The 25,818-nt window shown below is 52.8% G+C and overlaps 2 protein-coding genes across 3 annotated transcripts; both read right to left on the bottom strand.

Annotated features, from left to right (window-relative positions):
* Window positions 1-1,444: 1,444 nt before the first annotated feature.
* On the bottom strand, window positions 1,445-19,065 carry BSG (basigin (Ok blood group)). Of its 2 annotated transcripts, XM_059869806.1 has the most exons (9): window positions 18,913-19,014; window positions 14,698-15,045; window positions 13,051-13,207; window positions 11,567-11,655; window positions 10,762-10,889; window positions 7,054-7,327; window positions 2,773-2,797; window positions 2,386-2,455; window positions 1,445-2,249 (listed from the first exon to the last, which is right to left on the bottom strand). In XM_059869806.1, the coding sequence occupies exons 1-8, from the start codon at window positions 18,992-18,994 to the stop codon at window positions 2,398-2,400; spliced, it is 1,161 nt and encodes a 386-aa protein (XP_059725789.1). In that variant the 5' UTR covers window positions 18,995-19,014; the 3' UTR covers window positions 1,445-2,249; window positions 2,386-2,397. The 2 variants fall into 2 exon arrangements, with proteins under 2 accessions (XP_059725789.1, XP_059725788.1); XM_059869805.1 differs by lacking the exon at window positions 14,698-15,045 and having other exon boundaries at window positions 18,913-19,065.
* Window positions 19,066-21,165: 2,100 nt separating this feature from the next.
* On the bottom strand, window positions 21,166-25,704 carry CDC34 (cell division cycle 34, ubiqiutin conjugating enzyme). The gene is made up of 5 exons (XM_059869842.1): window positions 25,455-25,704; window positions 23,188-23,274; window positions 22,608-22,705; window positions 22,179-22,313; window positions 21,166-22,064 (listed from the first exon to the last, which is right to left on the bottom strand). Exons 1-5 carry the CDS (start codon window positions 25,629-25,631, stop codon window positions 21,854-21,856), a joined length of 708 nt encoding a protein of 235 aa, XP_059725825.1. The 5' UTR covers window positions 25,632-25,704; the 3' UTR covers window positions 21,166-21,853.
* Between the last annotated feature and the right edge of the window lie 114 nt (window positions 25,705-25,818).

The following is a 25,818-nucleotide window of genomic DNA, read 5'->3' as shown; positions in this document are numbered from 1 at the left end:
AGCCGCGCGGGCACCGCGGAGGTGGCACCACCTGGTGCCACGGGACAGAACCGCACCGGAGCCAGCGCCGTGCCCGGGCCGGGCACCGACAGCCGCGGGCCCTGCGCTGAGCCCCAGGGCAGGAGACAGCCCAGAATCACCCCGCGGATCACAGCGGCCCCGTTGCGTGGCTTCAGACCCCGGGCTCGGCACGGCTGCCTCCGAGATCAGCTCATTTCTCCAAATATTCCTGAGGCAGAGCACTGCCACCCCTGAGCTGCCCCCAGCCCATGGAGACCCTGATTCAGCTGAACCTGAACGCGAGGCTGGAGATGCTGGAGCCAAGAAGTGAGGCAGCAGCTCAGGGCTCTCCCGAGAAGCAGGGGCTGAGCAGGGTCACCGTGGAGCTCAGAGCACCCACTCCCTCTCTCTGGAATGCCATGGGGCACCACAGCAGGGCCTGATTGTGCCATCCCTGCCCAAGGTTCTGTGTGGCAGCCCCTGGGCCATGGCAGGGCTGTGCCACAGCTCACCAGGACAACTGCAACGATGCCAGCTCCATCACCTGCCCAGCTCCCAGGGCTGCTGTCCCCCTGTCCCTGTCCAGCCAGACAAAAGTGTGCTGTGACCCAGAGCAGGCTCAGACAGGACCCAAAATTCTCATGAAGGAAATGAAACCATGCATTGATTTTTCACCAGGATGGAGCAAGGCCAGGGCTGTGAACACCTTGCATAACCCATTTACAGGGCACAGCAAGGCAGAGGCACTGGCAGGAGGGACCCAGCTACCACAGCACCAGGCTGTCAGCACTGCCACCAGAGCTGCCACCACCTCTCTGGGCACAGGCTGGCCACCCCCTCTTTGTCACATCCCAGGCAGGGATGAGCTTCTGGCTACAGAGCCAGGCCATGGGCCCAGAATGAAGCTCCTTAGGCCAGCTGGGAGCACAGGGCAGCTTCTCTTCAGCCCAAGGGCTCTGCTGCCTCACTCCAGGGGCAGGAATGCTGGCAGAAGCCCCCTGAGCTCAGGGACTGCCCACCAGATCCTGTCCTGGTCCCAGCTCTATGCACAAAGGTCTCACACCTTTGCTCTCTCCCACCATAAAGGGCAGGAAAAAACCAAACCAACCTAGAAAAGCTGCTTAGAGAAGTGTGAGACACACGAACAGCAGGGCCTGGAGGGCTCCTCGAGGCTGGGGCTGATCCTTGACCCCATAGGCACAAGGGCTGAGGAATTGTGGAGCAGGGCAAGGGGAGAGTGGCCCATACAGAAAACCAGGCTCCTGCAGGCTCTGCAGAGCAGGGAACACCCCTCCCTCTCCTCCCTGAAGGCTTTTACACCCATCAAGCTGCATCTCCTCAGCAATTAGAGGGCAGCCAGAGCTGGCACCAAACCCAGACACAGCACCGTGCTCTGCAGCCAGAGGGTCAGGCAGCCCGGAGGGAAGAGACCAGAGTCCAGAGGTGGAAAAAAGAGAGAGGAATCATCTTTATTTGTGAAGTGTTAACAGATGGAACAGTTCAATGCTAACCAGCAGTAAAGGTGTTAGACTCCCCTGAGCACCTGGCTGCTCACAGGCCCCCAGGTCACGCACACACAGCCATGGCTCAAGCACAAGCACAAAGCACAAGCTCTTAAACCTTAAAACCACCCCCAGCCCCGGCTCACCCTGCCCCTCCCCACTGCCCAGACATGAACAACCCATGGAATAAGTTACAGCAATCATTTATCCAGCATCCAGCTCCTGGCTGCACAGTAACCAAGAGCAGCTTGGCAGGGGCTGACTGGGAGTCTGCCCAACAGGGACACGCCAGGAACGAGCCCTGGCCAGGGACAGGTGCAGCCTTGCTCCTGGTGACACGCTGGGAAAGACAAAGAACCCCTTCCTGAACCCTCTGGTCACATCAGGTCATCTCCCAACAGCCCCCAAAGCAGCTCCTCCCTCACCCCCACAAGCAGGTGGGACACAGCTGCATTCCCAACCCCCCTCCCCACTCTGTACCAACATGAAATAACCTAGGACAGAGACAGTCAGAGACCTAGACTACCAGGAACAAAGGATTTACATTTACAGGTAGAAAAACCCTCCCACGACTCTTAAAAAAAAAAAAAAAAAAAAAAAGTGTATTTTATATTCTACAACTTAAGTTTCCTTAGAAAGTGAAATAACTGAATCTCAAGGACGCACTAGAATATTCCATGGTGCTATTTTACCAAAAAATTAAAAGAAAACAAAATTGTCCAGACGAGTTCTTCATCTACACATCACCTGGGAGAAGGGAAAGAAAATGCAGTTAGATGAACCCTGCAGCACTGGGCTGGTAGAGCTGGGCCAGAAGGGCCTCTGGCCTCTCCCAGAGAGCCTCAGCAGCCCCAGATGTGCAGCTCCTGGCCCAGGCACTCACCTGGCCCTGCCCTCAGTTGGCGTTTCTCTGGCGGACGTTCTTGTCCTTGTGGTTTGTGGCATTGCTCTTCCTGGGAAGGGAGAAGGGATGTGAGGCAAGGGAGAGCACAGAGCTCCCCCAGCAGCACCCCTCACCCCTCAGTGTCCAAGCAGAGGGGGCAGGTCAGATCCCAGAGCAGGGTCAGACACCAGGGCCACCCCAGGGATGTGTGGTTTACACAGGGGGACATTAAATGAACCATGGGGGGACATCACCCCCCACTGAGGATTATCCCACACCAGCCAGCTTTTATCTTGGCATGAAGCTTTTATCTTTGGAGCAGATTCCCTGGCTGGATGAGATCTGCCAGCACAAACCTGGCTCAATAGGAACAGTCAAGGTACTCACAGTGGTGCAGAGCCTCCATCATCATCTTCACATTCAGGACAGCACAGAAAGAGAAAACAAATATAAACAGTCAGGGAAGAGGGCATAGAAAGTGACCTCTGCCTCCCCTTAAAGCAGTGGGAACTGCATTCCAGGCAGCCATTCCTCACCACTTAAAACTGGGGAGGGTGGGATCAGCTGCCCTGGCCCACCCCCTGTGCTCACCCCCACGGCACCAGGACTTGGGATGGCTCCCAGATCCCAGCAGGTAAAGGGGAAGCCAAACAGGATGTTTCAGGAATGAGGCTTTAAGCAGCAGCAGCAGCAGGAAGCCCTCCTCCCTCCCCACACGTTGTGACACCAAAACAAACACTGCACACCACGTTCTGAGCAGCACAGCTAAGGAAACACCTCTGCCAACACGTGCCGAGCCCTGCAGCCTTTCACCAGCTCCCTGAGATCTGCCACCTCCCACCAGGAGGCTCCCAGGTGTCTCCTTGGCTCCCCATCACCTTTTCTCCAGCCCTGGCTCCCCTCAGTCCCGTGCCCTGGGCACCAGGCTCTGCCCGTGGCTGGTGAGAGGACAGGGACAGACACACGGCTGGAACTTCCTTCCACTTACCGTGAGAGGTGGCACCCAGCAGCAGAGAAAGGAAGAGTGGATAGGTAACACCAGCAAGGAAATCACCCAAAAGACAGGCCAGACTGTCCCCACCCCACCCCAGGTGACAGGAGGGGCCAGCTCCCAGAAAGTTCTGGGGGGAACGTGTTCTAGCAGCCTTCTTGAGCTAGGTCTAAGAAGCTCTCAGAGGTCTATAACACACCCAAGATAGCTCAGCTACCTCTGGGGGCATAAAAATCAGCAGGATGGCTTCTGTTGCAGCGTTAGAAACAAAAAGGTTTAATAAAAGGCAAAATAACAAACAGAGAAAAACTAAGCCAGGTGCAAGAGGTCCTTGCTCCTGGTAAAACACCTCACAAAAGCCATGGGTTTCTTTGTTCACTTCTCTTTCTAGCAAATTGCCCAAGCAGGACTTTTTGGTTTCTGTCCAGATTACTATCCTTAAGTTTGAGGTGAAGTCCCCGAGATTTATGAGGGGGCTTTTTTCACCTCATCGAGGAGAGAAACTTCTGGGCTTCTTTCCTTTTTGAGGGAACAAAAGATGGTTTTGTCACTCCATCAACAGGAAGCACATTCCTACAGGAAGTGGCTCAGACAGGCCTCACTGTCACCCCACAGAGACTTTGGGGCAGAAAAAATCCACTTTATACCAGGGCAGTGTAAAGCCACGTGTGTTTACCAAAGGGATGTGAGGTTGTCTCCTCATCCATGAGCACTTGGGAACTTGAGCTCCTCTTGCCAAGGAGCACCAGGACATTTCAGCACATTCACCTGTCTGTCAGAGCACCTGCTGCAGCTCTGGCAGGTCAGCACCCCACAGGCCTGCACTGATGGCATCACAAACCAGATCACAAAAAAGGTTTTGCTGGGAGATGCAGCTACAACATCTTTAGGACAGGGGTGTCAGAGGGTAAAACACCTGCCTGTGAAACTGCCTGGAGTGGAATTCCAAGCCCTGCAATCGGGGCAGGGATCTGACCCTCAGCCCCTGAGCTGCAGCTCTCCTGAGCCTGCTCCTGCTCCTGCAGGGGTCCTGGGCAGGAAGGATGCAGAGAATTCACAGAGCATTGTGAACAGCATCAGATAAAGGAGCTGACACAATGCAGATCCTCAGCGATAAGGAAAGGGAGGAGCTGGTGCTTCCAGAACAGATTAAAGATAGCACCGGGTCTTTGAGCTCCAGGATGTGCAGATCTGATGACCCAAAACATCCTGAACTGAACACAAATTCAGCCAAGGCCGCTCTCACAGAGCCACTGACAGTCCCTCCCAGCTCTGCAGCACCACAAAAGCTCAGGTCCTTATTTACAAACCACCTTGTCCAGAGTGGGAGCTGCCAAAGCAAACCCAGCCCTGCAGACACTCAAGGGAAGGAACCGGTGAGACAAAGGGTCAGGCTGACCTGCTCAGAACCCTCTCCTGCTCCAGATCTCACTGCAGGGCTGCCACAAACAGTGCAATTCCAGGCAGCTTCGTGGCTGAAGCACAGACTGGTCCCTCAAGTGCCCTCAAACACCCCTCCTCTGGGAGAGGGACCTCAGAACCCCCCACAAGCTGCAAACCACTTGAAATCTTGTGATTTCAAGATTTATCTCAGAACCCTGGCTTTCTCCCTGATAATTCCCTCCCAGGTGTGTCAGTCACCTCTCCTTTCCCCTCCCAGCACTGTCTGTCAGTCCTGGCATTCCAGAAGGGCTCCAGTGACTGGCAGATTCAAAGGATGCCTTCTACCCCCGGGGGGCACTGGGCCATCCAGGTGTCCTTTGTCCCTTGAGACCTCCCCTCCTGTACCTGGCTGGTGGCTCCCTGCCCCTTCCCTGCCCTCTCCCCGGGGTTAAAAGGAGCAGCACCCACGCGGGTCAGGAGTTCTGCTGGAGCTGTTGGGCCAGAATAAAGCTCTGGATCCAAACCCTCCATCAGAACCGACTCCTTCCCTTCCCCATGGCCCTAAAGCTTCTCTGCCAGAGGGAAACCCGAGGAGCAGCCCCTGATACAGGGGGAAGCTCCATCCCACCACCACCAGAGCTCCTGCAGGCCTGGATTTGTCCCCACGTGCCCAGCTGCAGCACCCAGCCAGCCAGAAGTGTCCCTGGGGTGAAACACCACAATTTCCACTATATGGTTCAGCAGCAAGGGCCAGACAAGCTCAGGCACGTCCTGTCTGCAATATTGGTAATTATTCCAAGACCACACAGCTTCAAACTATGAAAAATGTGTATTTTATGATTGGCTCCTTGCAAATATTGAAATGAATATTATATGTGTTGTGTTAGAAAGTGAGGCTGTGTTAATTCTCTTAAGTAGTGTGGCAGATATAGTTTAGGTTATAACAAAATGCTAAAATAGAAACTATGCTGTGTAGGATACTTTTTTTTTCTAAAGGAAGGACTTGCCCTGAGATAGCAGCCACAGGACACCCGAATCTTTCAGAGAAAGAGAATTTATTGCCCCATTATCAGGAGAAATGAACTTCTTCCCACCTTGCTCAGGATTCAGAGGAAGAAGCTGACCCTGCCCAGACAGAATCCTGTGTTTGAATGGAATTTATGCATCATGTGTGAGCTGTATGAATATGCAACAGGCTGTTGTTTTTAAGGGTTAATCCTCTGTTAACTGTGTCCTTTTTCAGGCTTATGCTGCCCAGAACAGGTACCCAGACTGTCTGTAACTCTTTGTTTCTATTATCTCATATGGTCCTAATCCAAATTGTCCAAACTATTATTACTCTAATTACATTACTATTTTTACAACCATTTTATCACCATTAAACTTCTGAAATTTCAAAACCAAGTGATTGGGCGTTTTTCACATAAATCTTTCAGAGAAAGAGAATTTATTGCCCCATTATCAGGAGAAATGAACTTCTTCCTGCCTCACTCAGGATTACGAGGCAGAAGTTGACAGAATCCTGTGTTTGAATGGAATTTATGTATCATGTATAAGCAGCATATTTTAAGGGTTAATCCTCTGTTAACTGTGTCCTTTTTGGGGCTTATTTTGCCCAGAAAAAGGTACCTGGACTGTCTGTAACTCTTTGTATCTATTGTCTCATATTGTCCTAATCCTAATTGTCCAAATTATTATTACTCTAATTATATTACTATTTTTATAGTATATGAATTATATGAATGGAGTGGAGAAAAGGAGTGGAGAAGAGAAAAGGAGTGGAGTGGAGAAAAGGAGTGGAGAAAAGGAGTGGAGAAAAGGAGTGGAGAAAAGGAGTGGAGAAAAGGAGTGGAGAAAAGGAGTGGAGAAAAGGAGTGGAGAAAAGGAGTGGAGAAAAGGAGTGGAGAAAAGGAGTGGAGAAAAGGAGTGGAGAAAAGGAGTGGAGAAAAGGAGTGGAGAAAAGGAGTGGAGAAAAGGAGTGGAGAAAAGGAGTGGAGAAAAGGAGTGGAGAAAAGGAGTGGAGAAAAGGAGTGGAGAAAAGGAGTGGAGAAAAGGAGTGGAGAAAAGGAGTGGAGAAAAGGAGTGGAGAAAAGGAGTGGAGAAAAGGAGTGGAGAAAAGGAGTGGAGAAAAGGAGTGGAGAAAAGGAGTGGAGAAAAGGAGTGGAGAAAAGGAGTGGAGAAAAGGAGTGGAGTGGAGAAAAGGAGTAAAGTATTATAAAGTACATACATCAAACTTCGAAAATTTTCAAAACAAGCGCTTGGGCACTTCCCCCCAAAACCCAGCTGCCTCTTACCGTCAGGAACCTCATCTGGCTTCCTCCTCTTCTCGTAGATGAAGATGATGGTGACCAGCACGAGCACCTCTGCCACGATGCCCAGGAAGGGCCAGAGCGCGGCCAGGCGGCTGCGCACGCGCAGGCTGACGGTGGCGTCGCCCGTGCCCAGGGCGTTGGTGCCGTTGCAGAAATAATCCCCCGTGTCCTGCTCGATGTCCAGCTTCAGGATCCTCAGCTCCGTCTTGTTGCCGCTGGATTTGATGATGTATCTGCCAGAGGCGTTTTCCAGGCGCTGCAGGGAGGAGGGAAGGTGGGAACAGGGGTGTTGGGAGGGTTGGGTCTTGGTAAATACTCAAATTAATATTATATGTGCTGTGTTAGAAAGTTATGTTGTGTCAAAAATGTGTATTTATATGATTGGCTTTTAGCAAATATTAAAATAAATACTCTATGTATTATTTTAGCAAATATTAAAATAAATACTCTACGTATTATGTGTTGGGAAGGTTGGGTCTTGGTAAATACTCAAATGAATATTACATGTGCTGTGTTAGAAAGTTATGCTGTGTCAAAAATGTGTATTTATATGATTGGCTTTTAGCAAATATTAAAATAAATACTCTATGTATTATTTTAGCATATATTAAAAGAAATACTTTATGTATTATGTTAGAAAGTTATGCTGTATTCTGAAAAATCATCGGCTCTTCACAAAAGTTAAAATTAATATGTGTTATGTTAGAAAGTTATGTTGTGTCAAAAATGTGTATTTATATGATTGGCTTTTAGCAAATATTAAAATAAATACTCTATGTATTATTTTAGCAAATATTAAAAGAAATACTCTACGTATTATGTGTTGGGAGGGTTGGGTCTTGGTAAATACTCAAATGAATATTATATGTGCTGTGTTAGAAAGTTACGTTGTGTCAAAAATGTGTATTTATATGATTGGCTTTTAGCAAATATTAAAATAAATACTCTATGTATTATTTTAGCAAATATTAAAATGAATACTCTATGTATTATGTGTTGGGAGGGTTGGGTCTTGGTAAATACTCAAATGAATATTATATGTGCTGTGTTAGAAAGTTATGTTGTGTCAAAAATGTGTATTTATATGATTGGCTTTTAGCAAATATTAAAATAAATACTCTATGTATTATTTTAGCAAATATTAAAATAAATACTTTATGTATTATGTTAGAAAGTTATGCTGTATTCTGAAAAATCATCGGCTCTTCACAAATGTTAAAATTAATATGTGTTATGTTAGAAAGTCAAGCTGTGTGAAAAATGTGTATTTATATGATTGGCTTTTAGCAAATATTTAAATGAATACTCTGTGTGTCATGTTGGAAAGTTATGCTGTATTCTGAAAAATGATTGGCTCTTCACAAATGTTAAAGTTAACATTGTATGTGTCATGTTAAAAAAGTGATTGGCTCTTCACAAAAATTAAAATTAATATTATATGTGTTATATTAGAAAGTTAAGCTGTGTGAAAAATGTGTATTTATATGATTGGCTTGTTGCAAATATTAAAATAAATACTCTATGTATTATGTTACAAAGTTATGCTGTATTCTGAAAAATGATTGGCTCTTCACAAATGTTAAAGTTAATATCGTATGTGTCATGTTAAAAAAGTGATTGGCTCTTCACAAAAATTAAAATTAATATTATATGTGTTATGTTAGAAAGTTATGCTGTGTGAAAAATGCATATTTTATGATTGGATCTTCACAAATATTAAAATTAATATTATATGTGTTATGTTAGAAAGTTATGCTGTATGAAAAATGTGTACTTATATGATTGGCTCTTCACAAATATTAAAATGAATATTATATGTGTCAGAAATTATATATGTTAGAAATTTGATTGGCTCTTCAAATACAAAATGAAAATTATATTGGTAGGGTTGGGCCTTGGCAAATATTCAAATGAATATTCTGTGTGCTATGTTAGAAAGTTATATTGTATTCTGAAAAATGATTGGCTCTTTACAAAGATTAAAATGAGTATTATATGTGTCATGTTAGAAATTTGATTGGCTCTTTACAAATACCAAAATGAATATTATATGTGCTAGGTTAGAAAGTTAAGCTGTGTGAAAAATGTGTATTTATATGATTGGCTCTTCACAAATATTAAAATGAATATTATATGTGTCATGTTAGAAATTTGATTGGCTCTTCAAATAACAAATGAATATTATATGTGTTATGCTAGAAAGTTATGCAGTGTGAAAAATGTGTATTTATATGATTGGCTTTTAGCAAATATTAAAATAAACACTCTATATATTATGTTACAAAGTTATGCTGTATTCTGAAAAATGATTGGCTCTTCACAAATGTTAATTTTAATATTATATGTGTCATGTTAAAAATCTGATTGGCTCTTCACAAATACTAAAATGAATATTTTATGTGCTGTGTTAGTTAAGCAGTGTGAAAAATGTGTATTTATACAATTGGCTGTTTGCAAATATTAAAATTAGTATTATATGTGTTATGCTAGAAAGTCATGCTCTTTTAAGTAGTGTGGTAAATATAGTTTTTAGACTGTGGTTTCTACTTTAATATCTTGCTATGTAAGATCCTTTTTGTAACTAGCTCATTTTATGATTGGCTCCTTGCAAATATTCAAATGAATATTCTTATGTGTTATGTTAGAAAGTTATGCTGTATTGTGAAAAGTGCATATTTTATGATTGGCTCTTCACAAATATTAAAATGAATTTTATATGTGTTATGCTAGAAAGTTGTGCTGTATTAATCTCTTTTAAGTAGTGTGGTAAATAAAGTTTTTAGGCTGTAGTTTCTATTTTAATATCTTGCTATGTGATGTAAGATACTTTTTGTAACTAGCTCAATGTGAAGAATGCATATTTTATGATTAGCTCTTCACAAATATTCAAATGAATACTCTATGTGTAATGTTAGAAAGTCATACTGTATTAATTTTCTTAAGTAGTGTGTGTCCTTTTTCAGGCTTATTTTGCCCAGAAAATGCCTCTAACTCTTCGTTCTTATTGTCTCGTATTGTCCTAATCCAAATTGTTTAAATTTTTATTACTCTAATTATATTACTATTTTTATAACCATTTTATTACTAAGAAACTTATAAAAATTTAAAAACAAGTGATTGGTGTTTTTCACAAGAAGAGGGATCTCAGGGTGAGGGGTTTCTCTTTGAGCTGGGTTTTGAGCTTTTAGAGAATTTATCACACTTGAGATAGCTCAGCTACCCCAAATGGCTTAAAAATAGCAGGATGGCTTCTGAGGTAGTGTTGGAAACAGAAAAAGGTTTAATGAAAGGCAAAATAACAAAGCTCTTACAGAGAAAAACTGAGCTAGGGGTGAGAGGTTCTTGCTCCTGTTAGAACACCCCACAAAAGCAATTATTTATTTTGTTCTCTTCCTTTTTCAGTGAATTACCCAGGTGGGACCTCTTGGCCTCTGTGCAGGGGACAGCCCCAGGTCTGAGGTGAAGTCCCAAAGGTCCTGTGAGGTGTCATTGTGCCAAACTGGGAGAGAAATTTCTGGGCTTTTTGCTTTTTTTTTAAGCAGACAAAGAATAATTTAGTCACTCCATCAAGAGGGAGCACATCAGGGCAGTGCTGAGAAACCCCTCTGCTGGGGAGCACTGAGCTTTGGAACAATTCTGGTGCCTCAAGGACTGGCCAGGAGGGGAGAAGGAGCAAACCACAGCACTTACCCCGTGGCCACTTTTGTGCCAGGACCAAGTGGTGACAGCAGGGTAAGAGGGATTCTTGCAGGTCAGCACCCCTGTGTCCCCCTCGTTGCCATGCTCTGAATTCTTGTATGCTGTCACCTGGGGGGGAACTAGGCAAGAAGAGGGGGAAAAAAAAATTAAAATTTGGACATTTCATTACAGAAATCACAGATTTGTGCTTCCTGCAGCCCACATCACCAGAATCAGCCACCCCAAAACCTCAGTCAGGTTGTTCCTCTCACTAGTGTGGCTGAAAAGACACTTTCTGCTTTAAAGTCACCTTTCAAGCAGAACTTCAGTTGCAATTATGTGCTCCAAATGCATCTTGTTGACCTTTCCAAGACTTTTGAATGGATGGTGCTGTCAGGCAGATAAACTTTAATGATAAAGCTAGAAAACTCTACCAGGACAGGGGATCTTAATCATTATGGAGCAGCATGATGCAAAATCTTCCTAGGGAGTTTTTGGGTCTGTTAGAAATGGGAATTTCACTATAAAAGTAATGGATCTGTCAGCACACATAATGGGAGTCCAATTTGTGGGAATATGATTGTTTGCATCACGTATGAAATATATGAACATGCAACAAGCTATTGCTTTTTAAAGTGTTTTTCAAAGCACTTTTTAATTAGTGTTTTGTAGAGGCCTGGTTTTAAATAACTTGTACAATGATGAGCTCTGAAACAGAAGCTTTTTATTTAGTCATCAACCTCCAGCAAAGTGCTCAGGAGGTCACAGCTTCCCCACAGCCCCTCCTCAGACCCCAGGAGCAAAGAGATGAAATTACCAGAAATATTCACTTCTCCTTTTATCTGTGGATTGGCTTCAAAGATGCACTCGTAGATGCCAGAGTGCTCCTCCATTTTCCCCTCAATTCTGCCAAAAACAGGACTCAGGTAAGCACAATTTAACAGCACAGAGATTGTGACCTCCACACTCAGGGAATCACACACCCACAAGCATCAGCAGCCTCCTCCAGAGCACATTCCCCCCATTCCAGCAGAATATTTATATCATATTTATATATGCTGCACTGTGTACCTACAGCAGCCCAAGGCTCCTGACACACTCAGGGTGGCAGAAGAGTTTCATGTTCACATCTGACACGGGTTTGTCAAGTCTGATCACTGCTCCAGCTCAGTGAAACACAGGGCAAAGATCACCCAGGCCCTGCTGCTTTGGATTGATCCCCTCACAGAGAAAAAACCAAAACCTCTCACATTCTCCTTCCTGTAAAGCTGCTGCAATGAGATTTAGTGGATTATGCAGCCCTGCAACAAACATCCCATTCTGCTGCTCAGTAATACCCACTCGAGGGAAGGGGCCCACACTTTGTCCCATGGCTGCACTGGGACAAGGAGCTGTTTGTTAATTCTGCCCTGCACGGCTCTTCCCACTTCCAAAAACCACTCAGCTGAGGAATTGAGGTCACGCGAGGGAGGCTGGGTTATAAATACTTTAATCCTTGTTCAGCTCCCTGTTGCTATGGGGAGACAGGCACGTCTGCAGTGCCACACAAAGGGACACGATGCCTCCACAGCTGCTGGGTCACTGCCAGCCAGGCCTGAGTGTAATCAGCAAGGAAAGCTCACTGCACTGCCACAATAAGGCTGGTACTCCTGCAGCCAGCTCCCCCTGGGACTCTGGGAAGGGACACAAAGCCCCAACATGTGTCACCCTGATTTTTAAATTATTTTTCTAAGCCTTCTGATGTTTACATTCTTGTAACGAACTTTCTGTAAACAACTTATTGTTTTATAGAGGAAGAGAAATTTGATGGACTGTTGGTTTGTCCAGTGCACTTTCACCCTCCAATCCACTGGCACTTTTAGAAATCTATAAATGTTAAAAGTCAGAAAATAAATTTCCCCTTTTCACCTTGAAAACAGCAGTGTGCCCAGTGTTGTTTTGTGTCCTACAGTGACAAACATGCACTGGAGCCTCTTGCTCCACACACAGGGAGCAGGCAGCTGGTGGCCTGCCCAGAGCAGGGCTCCTTCAAAGCTCTGGGGGAACAGCTCTCCAGCTGAACACCTGCTTAAAATCAGGAAATCTCTTTCTAAGAGGATATTTATGGCACCAAACTGCCCCTTTCTCCTCCTTTCCGCCGCCCTCCTCCCCATGAAGAAGAGTGCTGGGCCTCACAAAAACTCTGTTAGCCCCACCCCATCAAGAACTCAGCCCTGGTTCCAGCTGACAGCAAACCCCAGCTGCTTTCTGGGACAAACAAACCTGTCCATGCCCAGGCTCTGACCCTGCCCTGACACTCACGTGATGCTGGTAAAAGCACCCGAGTTGCTGTCCTCCTGCAGGGTCTTCTCCTTGTGAATCCACTTGTGGCCCGTGATGCTGAGGTGTGGTGCAGATATGTTACAGCTCAGGGTCACCTTGTCAGAACCCACATCCACACGAGAAGTAATTTCTGGACCTGCATTGATAAAGAATTGGATTTAAGTTAACCCAGGGCACAGCAGAGCTGACGTGGTGCCCAAGAACCTGCAATGCAAACCCCACAGCTCCTTGTCTCTCTTCCCAGCCCCCACTTACCTTCACACAGTTCCCTACCACACCTGGCCAGCAGCAGGGTGTCCCCAAGGCCAGGTGCCCAGCCCTGGGATGGCCACCCTGGCCCTGCAGCTGCTCCCCTCAGGAGCAGGCTGGCTGCTGTGTCCTGCACCACTGGAATCTCCGCTGTCCCTGCCACGGGTGCAGCCCCAGTGCTCAATAAGCAATGGAAAAGGTCACTCTGAAGGGCAGAGCACGGCTCTGCTGCTGCTGGGAGCCACCACAGAGCTCGTGTGTCAACACCTCCCAGCACCTGAGCAGCTTCTGATGCCTCCAGGTAGCACAGAGGGCAGGCAGGACCCTCTGTGGTGAGGAGGAGCAGACAGGATGGTGTGGCAGCCCACAGGGCTCAGTTAGGATGGCTCCAGGGAGAGCACAGAGCCGTGACTCCGAGAGGTCCTGGGCCTCCTCGTGCCAGGCAGCAGTAAATTATGCAAGCTAAGATGACTCAGGCATTTCTACTTGTAGGAGGCTGTCCAAGAAGGCAGCTGCCATCAGCAGCTCCACTGCACAGCCCCAGTGCCACCACAGCCCCTACCCTTCCACCCCACCTCCATCCCAGCTCCTGCCAGGGCTGACAGGCATTTTGCATTTCCTCCTATCCAAATTCCACTGGAAGAAGGGTTCTGCTGGAGTTCTGAACACTCCTGCTGAAAAGGCAGCTCTCCTAACTCCAGCACTCACGGAGGAAACCTTAGCAGGACTTTATCCCCCTCCCAGTTTCTAGCTCTGGAAGCAACCTGGGCTCTGCAGCCTTCTGTGAGCGGGAACCCAGCCACATCCACGGGACAAGCAACACCACCAACACTCAGGTGTCACACAGACACGGCCATTTCAAAAACGGTTGCATCTCAGAGCTCAAAGCAAGATTTGTTTTTCCCCCACCAAGAGTTCAGGGTTCACCAGCACGGAAGCGAGCTCAAAGCAGGGCTGCTGGAAGGAGCGGGAGCTGGACGAGCCGCAGGGAAGGGCTGCTGGTCAGTGGTGGCTGGGGCAGAGTCGACCACAGAATGAAGGCTCAATTCTGCAGCCAGCAGCGGGGGCTCGGAGGCGCTCGGGGACAGGTTCCAGGTTCTTTGGCTCCGGAAAAGGCGCGGGATTGCCGGAGGGCGAATTGATCGGGAGAAGCCACAACCCTTTTTGAGCAGGGCCATTCCGGGTCAAGTCACAGGTGGTGGTGGTGGTGGTGGGGGGACATCGACACAGGGTGGGAGTCTCTCACTTCTACAGCTGGGGTGGGAGGGTGGGGGGAGCTTTCGGGAGCCACGGGACACGGGTGCAGGGGTGAGCACGGCGGGAGACTCGAGACACCGGTGTCCGAGCAAGTGCCAAGGCCTCGGCGTGGCCACTCACGTTCGATGACAAAAACGTTCGCCTGGGAACGGATCCACTTGACTTTGGGGCTCTTCGACAAGTGGTTGCGGTCGGGGTCGTTGCTGGCCCGGCACTCGTACATGCCCGAGTCGTCGGCCGTGAGGTTGGCGATGGAGATGGAGCTGGTGGAGTGCAGGTTGTAGGTGGCGTTGATTTTGACACGGTCCTGCCGTGCGCCATCCCAGAGCTGAGCATAGGTCTCATTGGGGTCGTTGCCCTCAAACCACCACTGGATCTCAGGGATGGGATTGCCAATCGCCTCGCAGTACAGCTCCACGCTGTCCTGAGTCAGTCTCTTTTGAGACAGCGGTGACTTTATAAAACCAGCTATGAGTTGGAGAGGTATTAGTGCAAAGTGTTAGTGCAAAGCAAGAACTCAGCTTCCACCAGCAAAAACAACCCTCGGGGACTGAGAAGAGGCTGCACGCTGTCTCCACATCAGTGTGCTCATCCCTCCCTCCCCTCCACGCTCTGAGCTCTGCCTGGCTCTGCATTCTGCATCTCCACGGCAAATCCAGCACTCAGGCTGTGCCACTATCCAGACTGGATGCCCCTGGCATCTCCCACCTGCTGTGAGGGACAGCCCAGGCCCCTAAGCACAATAAAAACACTCCATTTGGGTTTCAGGGGCTTATGCAGCCCCCACATCCCCAGCCTGTGCTCTGGCAAGGTGCTGCACAGGTCACATCACCGTGGAAGGCTGGGGACAGCGAGGCAGCAGGACCCTGAGCCCCCTCAGAGCCAGTTTGATTAAGACAACTGCAGTGGGAAAAGGGCTTCAGCGAGCCCCTGTGGCCCCAGGAGGAACGTGTCTGTTCCCCCTCAGTGCACAGCCCCGGGCTGCCTGACTGTAATTTGGAGCTGGCTGGGGGCCAGGCCCCCCCTCACTGCACTGTGGCACAGCCACACGTACCAGCCACGGCCACATGCACCAGCCCCTGGCCTGCCCACACCCTCCTTCCATCCCTCAGCACCCCAAAGTGCCCAGCAGGAACCCCTGAGCACAACCCTGAGGTAAGAACTTGTTTTGGGGAGGAGGAAAGTCTTGCAGACCACAAGACGTCACGAGGCAGGTGAGGAAATGTGTACATTTGTTGTCATACAAACAGTGAAATCTGATTTTTCATCTCAGGCAAGACCAGCCTACAGAGCTGAACTGGCAACCAACAGACCAGAGGCACAGGCAGCAGCTGCAGGCTGGAATTTGGGTGTTTTTCACTCTGCCCTTGCAGCCAGAGGGTTGAGGGCTGGAATCAGCCAGTCCAAAGGTCGGTCCCTGCAGTGGAGCTGCCAAACACCCTCGGGCTCCAGGGCAGCAGCCCCAGCCCCAGGAGCCCTCCCAGGGCAGGCAGGAAGGGAGGCTCAGCAGCTCCAACTCAGGAAAATCCATCAGGCACAAGCAGAGGTCACTACGTGACTCACCCCCAGTCAGATTTCAGGAGTTGAGCTTGAGACACATCCTTCCTGTACAAACAGGCACCCCAAGAACCTTCCAGGAATTAATCTGCTCAGTTAAAAGCACTTTGTGATTACACACAACTCTCCATGGATGCCCCATTATGTACAGGCACAGAGGCAGGGGGCTTAGGAGAAGTTTTTTGGGGAGGTTTGAAATCCTGAAGATGTTTTAATGAGAATTCCTAAGGCTACTAGGAACAAAGCAGTGTCACAAACCCAAGTTTGTTCAAACTCCAGAAAGACACAAGTCAGCTCCTAAGCTAAACTTGACTCCTGAAGAAGTTAATTCCACATTTTTCAAAGGAAAAAGCAGTTTTTCCTACTAAAGCTTTGAAAGTCTTGAAGAATAAGCAAGGCTGAAAGAGAAAGGATCCCCCATGGTGGGGTGACCAAAGCACTCCTAGGAGAAGGCAGACACTAATTTATCCAAGCAGGAGGCTCAGGGGTACCCAGAGATGTTGTGAGATGGGGCTATCAGCTGGGTTCCACTCCCAGAACCATGCCAGAAGGGGTTTTTCCACACCACAGACCTGTGATCACACACTCCCAAGCCTGCCAAGCCCACAGCACTTGTGGGAGCCTGTCTGCTCCGAGTGCAGCCCGAATTAAAGCGGGAGCTGGTAAAGATCAAGGGTTTTACAGCTACAAGGTGATTACTGTACGCTGACAAAATAAGCTGTGCAAGGTTATTTGCTCCGAGTTAGAGGGTGCCTCGTGCAGTTCAAACAGGTTAAAAGGCTCCAGCAAGCAGCAGCAGCAGCGAGTACCACTCACATTCCCATGGGATTAACACCCTCCCTGTCCCGAGCAGGAAATCCCAGCCCTGGGCTCTCTGGGCTGGGGAAGGAGGCTGTGGAGCCCAAGGCACAGGAGAATGGCCAGCACCAAACCACTGGGATCGATCAGGGCTGCTGCCACAATTCCCAGAGGGTGACAGGCTGCAAGTGGGGCTCAGCTCCCAAAGCCCAGACGCTCCCCATGGAGCTGAGCCTGGATGCTTCCCCGGGCACAGCGTGGTATCTGAGCCAGCAGGACAGGCAGAGAGACCAGATAACATTCTCCAGAGTCACCTTCAAACTAAAAACAACCTCTCCCCCCGAAGAGGGAGGAGTCCCCGGGGTGTTAACAGCAGTGGGACGTGCTCAGGGTGGCAGAGCCTGGCCAGAGCCCCACTGGGTCCACCTTCCTGCCTGGCCTGGCCTTTTTTTCTCAGTTTGGGAAGGGGATAATTGAGGATATAACCCTTTTCGCCATTTAAAATAGCTATAAAAGCTGTCCTTAAGCTTTGCACAGCCAGGTCAAAGTCAGGGTCCCTCCCCCTGAGGGCACAGAGTCCAGGCACACACTGACCCATGCTCCATGGGGTGAGCTGCTACCCAGTGTGCTCCATAAAGCCAAACCTAAACATTGCTCAGAGGCCAAACCCCACTCTCCAGCCCCCAAAGCCAAACCTAAACATTGCTCAGAGGCCAAACCCCACTCTCCAGCCCCCAGTGTGCTCCATAAAGCCAAACCTAAACATTGCTCAAACCCCACTCTGCTCCCTGGAGGCACCAGCACAGCTCCACACCAAGCCCAGGCATGGCCAGGCAGGACATGGGCATTACACAACTGATGGGCCAGCTCTCCTTCCAGGGTTTTTCCCACCCAGGGCAGACACTGCATCCTCCCCATCCCACTGGTGCCAGTCCCAGGCTGGAGGGTGCTGCCAGGAAACCCTCGGAACCACAGAGGGAGAGGGATGTGGCCAAGCTGGGTAGCTCCACGTGAAAATTGTGAGGTTTAGAAGGAGGCTCTGCCCTGCAGAATTAAAACGCAATTCTGTAAAAAGAAACTATTACAACACACAATTTCCAGGATCCTCCCACTCCTTCAGTCTTAAGGTTTGGTTCTATTGTGCTGAATTAAGTGCGAAGAGGCTACAAATTGTTTAAGAATTCAAAACGCCGAAGAGGCAGGACCAGCTGCGAGCCACCGGCGACCGAACCGAGCCTCTTCCACCCGCACCTCGTACACGAGGGGCTGCGGGGAGAGCCCGGCCGGGTGTGCCGTGAGCTCCTCCCAAACCTGCGGAGGGGAAAGGTGGAGCCCAGCCCCGGGCAGAGCCCGCTCAGCCCCGCGGGAAGAGCCCTCGGTGCCCAGCGGGGATGCGGAGCCGCCGCCCCGCACCGGACCCGCTCCGCCCCGCGGATTATCCCGAACATCTTTAGGGTTTAACGCCCGGGGACTCGGTGCTGCTTTCTCAACCGCGCAAACCGGGGAAGCAGCCGCGGGGAATAAACTCCTGGGTTTTCCTAAGGAGAAAACAACCCAGCGCGGCTGAAAGCACCGGTACACCCGGCCGCCCCTCCGGTTTAAGAGATCACCGGGCACGCGGCGCGCCGGGGCATCCTCCGCCCGAGCTCCGGGGCTGCCCGACGGCTGCGCCGAGCCCGGCCCGGCCCGGCCATTCCCCGATAGCCCCAGGGCGCCTCCGTTCCCCCGGCCCCGGCCCCGCCCGCCGCGGACGTGCCCCGCCGCAGGCGCCCGCGCCGCCGCTCCTCCCCCCACGCCTGCCGCTCCCGGAGCCAGCCTGGAGCCCACCCGCAGGGCCGGGATCCCGCCAAGGCCCCTCGGAGCCCCCGCAGGACGCCCCTCCGTCCAACCTCCCCCCGGAGCCCCCCGCCACCCCGGTCCGCCCGAATGGATCCCCCCCCAGCCCGCAGCCAGCCCGGCTCGCCCCGGTCCGGTCCGTACTTGTCCCCGCGGCGCCGGCGGCCATCGAGCACAAGACGAGCAGCGCCAGGACCGCGCGCGTTCCCGCCGCGCCCGCCGCCATCTCCGCACGCGCCCCCGCCGCGCCGCGCGCGCGCTATAACCGCGACCGGGGGCACCGGGGGAGAGGCGGGGCTAGGCCGAGCACCGCCCCCTGGCCCCTCCTGTCAGCCAATCGAACGGCCCTGTGCTTCTCAGACCCCGCCCTTTCGGCCCGGCGCGGCCAATCAGAGAGGCGATCACACCGAGAGCCTTCTCCTCTCTCCTGGCCCCGAGGGCAGAGCCGGTTCGGGCCGGTCCCGCCCGGCCACGCCCACCGGCCGGGACAGCCAATGGGAAAGCGCTTTGGGGGCGGGGCTGAGGGTCCCGGGGGTGCCCCCGGTGCAGCCGCTGTCCCGGGCGGGTCCGAGACCGCGGAGGGATGGGGGGGAGGCGTGCGGGTCTGCACGTGTCCGTGCCTGCCGAGCCGGGGCACGCACGCACCGGGGGGAGCACCGGGACGCACCCGCCCGCCAGGCCATGTGGCTCCGCGGGGCGCAGCGTGTGCAGTCACGGGGGAGCCAGCGGGGGCTCGGGCAGGCGGGTCCCCGGGCAGGTACCGGAGGCATGCAGAGGTTCCCGGAGGCTCCCGGGGGCACACGGGGTGAGGCAGGGCCGCCTGCGGGTCCTCCGCACAGCGGGATGCGTGGGAAGGAAACCGGGCAGCGCTTCCTCAGCGCGGGGAGTCCGGCCCAGACAATGGCTCCTGCGGACACCGCGGGGCCGCTGCCAGGACAGAGCAGCCGCAGCTGGCCCTGTCCCACAGCCCCGCTGCCGGTGCTCAGGGCTGCCCCGAGCTGCACGGAACGCGCTCGGCCGGACCGTGCAGTCCGTGGGGCCAGCTGCAGCTGCCTGATAACTCCGAGGGGCTGGGCAGGCAATACCCAACAAGGCATCTGGGCAAAGAGACTTCTGCAGGACACCAGATTTGTCTCCAACTCTTCTCCATCCCCCGAGCGAACTCTTGTCTGAGTCAGCCATGGAGCACTCACGGCTGGGGGTACTGGGCAGGGGGCAGGAAGAGCCAAAACAATGGGGCCATAGGCGCCAGTCCCCACCAGGCTCTCCGCGGGGATCTGCCAGCTCCTCCCGGACCATTTCTTCCCCCTGTCCCGCCCACCCTCATCCACTGACCGGGCTCCCCCTGCACTGGGGGGATTGTAAATACGGCTCGTGTGGTGCAGAAATTCGGGGGGTATGGTACCCACGGCACCCATGATCTGGATAGCCTCCAGCATCCAGCACTGGGGAGGGAACTGGCCACAAAGAGCCGGCAAAGGGCACATGGGCACGGCCATGCAGATTTGGGGTGCACAGAGCAGCCCCGCAGGAAAGGAAGGAGAGGCTGGCTGTGAACAAACAGCCGGGGCTGCTGCTCCGTGCCGGCCGGGCCGGGTGACCTTGGAAGCCGTTTGCCAGGCCTGAATAAAGCGACAATAATCCTATTCACCTTTTAGCCTCATTTCCTAAGGCAATAAAGCACATGCCCTCGCCGCGTGCAGTCGCAGGTGTCACTCAAGCCCTGATCCCATTTGCACGACTCCAGCCGAGGGAAGTTTTGCTCATTACCCCTCTGACGAGCTTTGTGCAGCAGGGGCAGGAGCCCCAGGCAGGCTCTTTGCCAGGGCCTGTCCCTGCCCTGGCTCCGAGGCTGCTCACCCCATCCCAGCCGGGCAAGGCGCCGGCAGCGCCCCGGGCTGGGAGCTCAGCACAGTCTGGGGAGCTCCCCGCAGCTTCCTGAGCTCACATGTCCCAGCCAGTTCCAGTCTGTGGGCTCAGGGCACACCCAAATGGGATCAGAGCAGCCCTGGGCATCCGTGAGGTGCCCGTCAGCTACCACCGAGCACAGCCGGGCACTGCCCAGGCAGGTCTGCTGCCTGCAGAGCAGGGACAAGGCAAACACCTTCTGGAGGGCTTGGCCCAGGCAGAGACTGAGTGCTGGCTGCAGCTCCAGGGCAGAGGCACTAGGCACTGAATGTTACTCAGGAAAGGCAGAGATGCTCTCCAGACCAGAGGCAACCCTGCCCAGACCCTCCTGCCCACTCTGCAAGGTGGAAAGAGGGTTCCTGTGAAACCTACAGCTGCCCTGCAGCCCCGAGAGAGCAGCCAGCCCATCCACCCACTGCTCCATGCCAGTCCATATCTGACACAAATCCCTTGTAGCCTGGGCCGAACCTCACTCATGCATCACAACACTTCCCTGGAAGAACTTTATTAAATAGTGTCCAAAAAAAAAAAACCAGAAGCAGAAATACTCAGCATGATTCCATCCCTCCCAGCAAGTTAAAAACCACAAACAGATCATCCCCACATGCCCAGTGCTGGTGGCTGCTGGGCAAGTCCTCCCTGGTGCCCTTCTCCCTGTGAACACAGCTCCAGCATCATGAGCAGGGAAGGCAAAAGGCTCCTGTGGGCACAGCCCAGATGGCTGCAGGGTGAACCTTAAAAGGTGTTGAAAGCCAAGACAGCACTCACATGCTGCCCCCCACTAAAGCAACCACTCACCACCCCCACAAGCACCCCAAATTGCTCCTACCCCGTGGGGCTGAAGAGAAGCTGAACAGACCCAAATGAGGGGCAGCCAACACCAGGCCTGGTGGCCACTCCTCAGCCAGGCAGAGCCACCAGCACCTCAGTTTCTGTGGCTTTGTGAACACCCCAACACAGCTTCCCCCTCTCCACCTGCCCCCTGGAAGTTTATAAAATAGGGGGTTTATCTTTTCCTACAAAGACAGCGATGGGATTTCCTTTGCAACAGCAGAACAGTCTCCCTGCGAGGTAGAGAGTTAATTTCAGGGCTGACAGATCCTAAATTCAAACCAGTTTGTTCTTGTTGAGGTAAAATTCAGTAGTTTATACTAAGTGTTGCAATGCCAGAGGGCCATCAAGATTCCTCATTGCCAGAGTCATCCTCATCACCGTAACAGCTCTCTGCTTCCTCCTCCATCTCATCATCCTCATAATAGTCATCATAAAAGAGGTCTGAGCCCTCATCTGGGGCTGGAGTCTTGGTCTTCACACAGTACTCAGCCAGCGTGGTGGGGACCTTCACTCCATCCCGCTCAGCGTCCGCCTTGGTGCCCAGCACCTGCTTCCTAGAGGTGAGAAGTGGGAGGTGAGAACAGAGCTCTGCACCACAGCCCTCCAGAGCCTGTGTCCCACAGGCTCCCAGCACAGCCAGGGCTGCCAGGGCTGGGCTCAGCACACACCTGATGATGTCTGTGTACTCCCGGTCCTTCCCTTTGCTCTCCTTCCACTTGCGGTACATCACGGAGGCGTCCACGTTGGCTGGGGAAAATGTGTTGGGCTCATTCAGCAGTGAGATCACACTCAGCAGAATGGTTCTGGTGTGGATAAACATGAGCAGTCAGAGCTGAGGCAGCTCAGCAGTGCCAGCAGCCCTGCTGTGTCCATGGGAAAGCCTTGTGCTGTCCACAGCAAGAGAGGGCCCAGCAAAGGGGAGCAGGCCAGGCAGGGGACAGCACCACATGGGCTGTTGGGCTTATACACAAGCTCTGGCTGTTCTTCAGCCAATCCAACAGCCTGAGAGCCTTCACCAGCCCCCTGGCACCTCCTGCAGGCTTTGGGAGCAGGAGGCTGTCCCCACCCTCCCACCTTGCCATCCCCCCAGCCCTCACCGCACGTTCTGGGTGGGGTTCCAGCGCTCCGAGGGCAGCTCCCCGCTCTGCGGGTCATCCACGGGTGGGTGCAGGATGGAGATGCAGACATCACCTGTCTGAAAGCACAAGAGAAACAGGATCCTCAGGAGCTGCTGCCCCAGGATCTCCTCGCTCACTCATCCTTTTGGCTGAAGCCAGGTGAGGTGACCCAAGCTGTCCCTTCAGTCCCATAGGAGGGACACAAAAGTGGACAAGCCACCCATGACTGCCAGCACTGTACAGGTCAGGCTGCCCAGTGCTCAGCAGGCTGTGCCCCTGGCGTGGGCCCCAGGGCCAGGCACATTGCTCACCCTGCAGCCACTCTTGGCATAGGCACAATGTCCCCAAGCGTGGGAGCCATCAGGCCTGCAAAGCCTGGCTGACCTGGAACCTGCTCTGGGACAGCAAAGGGCTGTCGTGAGCTCATTAGCAATGCTCCCTGTGCCAGGCTCCGAGTGTCCAGTGCCAAAGGCTGACATTTGCATCCAGTGCCATCACAACAGAGGCACACGTGTCCACTGACTGTTCAAGAGCCTCCTTGCTGTCCCAGAGGACCTACCTCGTAGATATTGGGGTGCCACATTTTGGTTAGGAACCTGAAGGCAGGAGGAGAGTAGGGGTAGTCGATGGGAAAACGGAGACGAGCCTGCGAGGGAACAAAAAGATGTGAACACCAGCTTGTGAGAAGGAAGGGACAGAAACCACAGAGCCTCTGACAGCTCTGGGAAAAAGGAACCTCTGCCAAGCCCAGCTGGGCACCTGCTGGGACACAGCCTCTGAGTCAGCCAGCTCTGTGGGCAGGACACAGGGACATGGACGCTGGCCCCGGGGGCACCCTCTCACCACACAGAGTGGGGTGAGCAAAGGGGCTGTGACCAGCAGCAGCTCCTTGCCCCCCATCCTGCCCACATGCCCCTGTCCAGCAGCCCCCTGGTGCTAACCCAGTGCTCCCCAATGCAGAGGGACCAGTGGGAGCTCGTGGTGTTGGCACCCAGCACAAACCCCCCAGCAGCACACAGAACCAGGCAGAGAGGCTGGGTCACCCCCAGAGCTGCTGCTGTCAGGGCCAGACCCATGGCTGTGCCACTGGAGGAAAGGCTGTTTACTCTTCAGAGCTCACAGGAAGGAAGCATCAGGTGTTTGGTGCTGTGATGAAAACACCAAATCTAAAAATAACCTGTCACTGCTGAGAAGAGACCCAGTCCAAACTGGCCGCAACGCGCAGCTTGGGGGCTAAAAATAAAATCACATGAAGCTCAGGCTGCAGCCCAGGGCTCCAGCAGGGACACTCAGCCACCACCGGCTCCTCCCACAGCTGCCAAACCCACAGGGATGAGATTGGGCAGAGAGGGGCTCTCTGTCCATCTCTGAGTGAAGCCTGAGGGGGCACAGGGACCTACAGCAACATCCCACAGTCCTCAGAGCTGCTGCCCCAACCCACCAGCACCAGGAACCCAAGAGGATGGGGGAAGCCTCTCCCTGTGTGGCTGCACAACTTCCCAGGGACTGATTCAGCTTTCAGCTGTTTCCAGGCCCTGGGAGCAAACTTCCAGATCAAGACTCAACACAACTACTCCCTCAACGCTTCTTGCTCCCTCAGTTCATGTAAAAGAAAATCCAGACACTGGATCCATGGCACAGGATGAGGTGTGGGAAGAGAGAAAAGTGCAGTGGGGGCCGTGTTGTGTGTGTGGAGTGCAGGGCAGTGACACTCAGCCCCGTGCTGGGCTCTGGCCAAACAGCTGAACATGGCAGAATAATCCCCTTTGTTGTGTCAGAGGGGATCAGAACAAAACCAGCTGAGGCAAAGCGATGTCAAAGGGGGCTTGGACAGCAACAACCCCACCCTGTGTGTACAAACAGGCTGGTGATCCCACAGGCTGGGGAGGACTCTGCCCCTCTGCTCTCCTCTTATGCACAGTCTCACCAGCACCCTCAGTGCTGAGTTTGGAAGCTCTCGAGCACACAACAGGAGCATGAGTGGCTGAAAGGGTGAGAGTTCAGAGGACCTCATGCCAAAATGATACGGGGAAAAATCCCTTCGCTTCAGTGAAGAGATAAAACCTGGCTCTGAAGCGTCAGCTTTGCCAGCCCAGGAAAACAAACACAGCTAACCCCGGGTGACTCACCCTGTGCATCCCCACCCCGACAGCAACAGGATGAAAACACAAGAGCTCCGTGGAGGAGGGAGGATGAGAAAGAGGAAGAAAACAGCTACCCCAGGTTGCACAATACCTGGGAAGAGCACACACACATCCTGCCGAGGGGGGACTGCGCAGTTAGGCCAACAAACATCTTTTTCCACCTCAAACCAAGCCACGACACTCACTCCCCAACCCAGCTCCCTGCTCCCACCCTGGGCTGTCTCTGCACTCGGGGGACTTTTGTCTCTTCCCTCCGGTCTGGTGGCGATTTCTCGGATCCCCTCCAGCAGAGGGAACCTCAGCGACCGGGAGCCCGCTGTCCTGCACCCTCGGACCGGGGGGGCAGGGGGGTGGTTGAGGCCCCCCATAAGGGGACCCTCGGTAGTTTGGCAGCAGTCACCTGCGCACCAGCTCCCTGCCAGCACCACCCCGAAGCCCCAGGGACCCTCAGGTGTCCAGTGAAAGACCCAACTCTCCTTCAACACGCCCCCAAGCCCCGAAGCAGCTCTGTCACGACCCCCACACCCACCCAGGATACCCACAGCCCCCTCAAAGGGTCTCACCCCTTCCGAAACTCCTTCCCAAAACACGCACCACATCCCTCGACACCGCCTGCTCGGCCTTCCCCCCTCGCCCCGAGCCCCATCTCCCCCCCACACCCCGAGCCTTCCCAGCTGCTCACCTTGAAGTAGCCGCCCTCGTAGTGGGTGTCCGGGGGGCCGAAGATGGCCACGTCCCAGGTGTACAGGTCCCCTTCGTCCACCAGCCTGACCCGGAACCCCTCCACGGGCTCCTCCTGCAGCCCCTTCAGCTCCAGCAGCAGCGCCTTCTGCGAGCTGGGCACGGCGGGCCGCGCCATGCCGGCCTAGCGGGGCTCTCGGGGGGCGCTCGGCCGCTCCGGGGCGCGGGGGGGCGGCGGGACCGGGGCCACGCGGGGCACGGCGGGGGCTGGAATCCCGGGAGGGCGTGGCCACCGCGGGCACCGCCCACACGGGTGTCGCTGACCAATCAAAGCGCGGGGCGGGGCAGGTGATGGGCGGGGCGGC

This window comes from Haemorhous mexicanus, chromosome 29 (assembly GCF_027477595.1).
Source record: "Haemorhous mexicanus isolate bHaeMex1 chromosome 29, bHaeMex1.pri, whole genome shotgun sequence".
NCBI classification, from domain to species: Eukaryota; Metazoa; Chordata; class Aves; order Passeriformes; family Fringillidae; genus Haemorhous; species Haemorhous mexicanus.
Note: the sequence above shows the minus strand (reverse complement) of the source record. Positions and strands in the feature narration are given on the sequence as shown.

Coding starts and splice junctions, on each gene's coding strand:
- CDC34 (XM_059869842.1), bottom strand. CDS start 25,631: ATGGCGCGGCCCGCCGTGCCCAGCTCGCAGAAGGCGCTGCTGCTGGAG. Junction 23,275..25,454: donor ACGAGGGCGGCTACTTCAAG/GTGAGCAGCTGG, acceptor GTTCCCTCGCAG/GCTCGTCTCCGTTTTCCCAT. Junction 22,314..22,607: donor AACCCCACCCAGAACGTGCG/GTGAGGGCTGGG, acceptor TATCCACACCAG/AACCATTCTGCTGAGTGTGA.
- BSG (XM_059869806.1), bottom strand. CDS start 18,994: ATGGCGGCGGGCGCGGCGGGAACGCGCGCGGTCCTGGCGCTGCTCGTC. Junction 13,208..14,697: donor GAACGTTTTTGTCATCGAAC/GTGAGTGGCCAC, acceptor TTATCAATGCAG/GTCCAGAAATTACTTCTCGT. Junction 10,890..11,566: donor AGGAGAAGTGAATATTTCTG/GTAATTTCATCT, acceptor CTTCTTGCCTAG/TTCCCCCCCAGGTGACAGCA.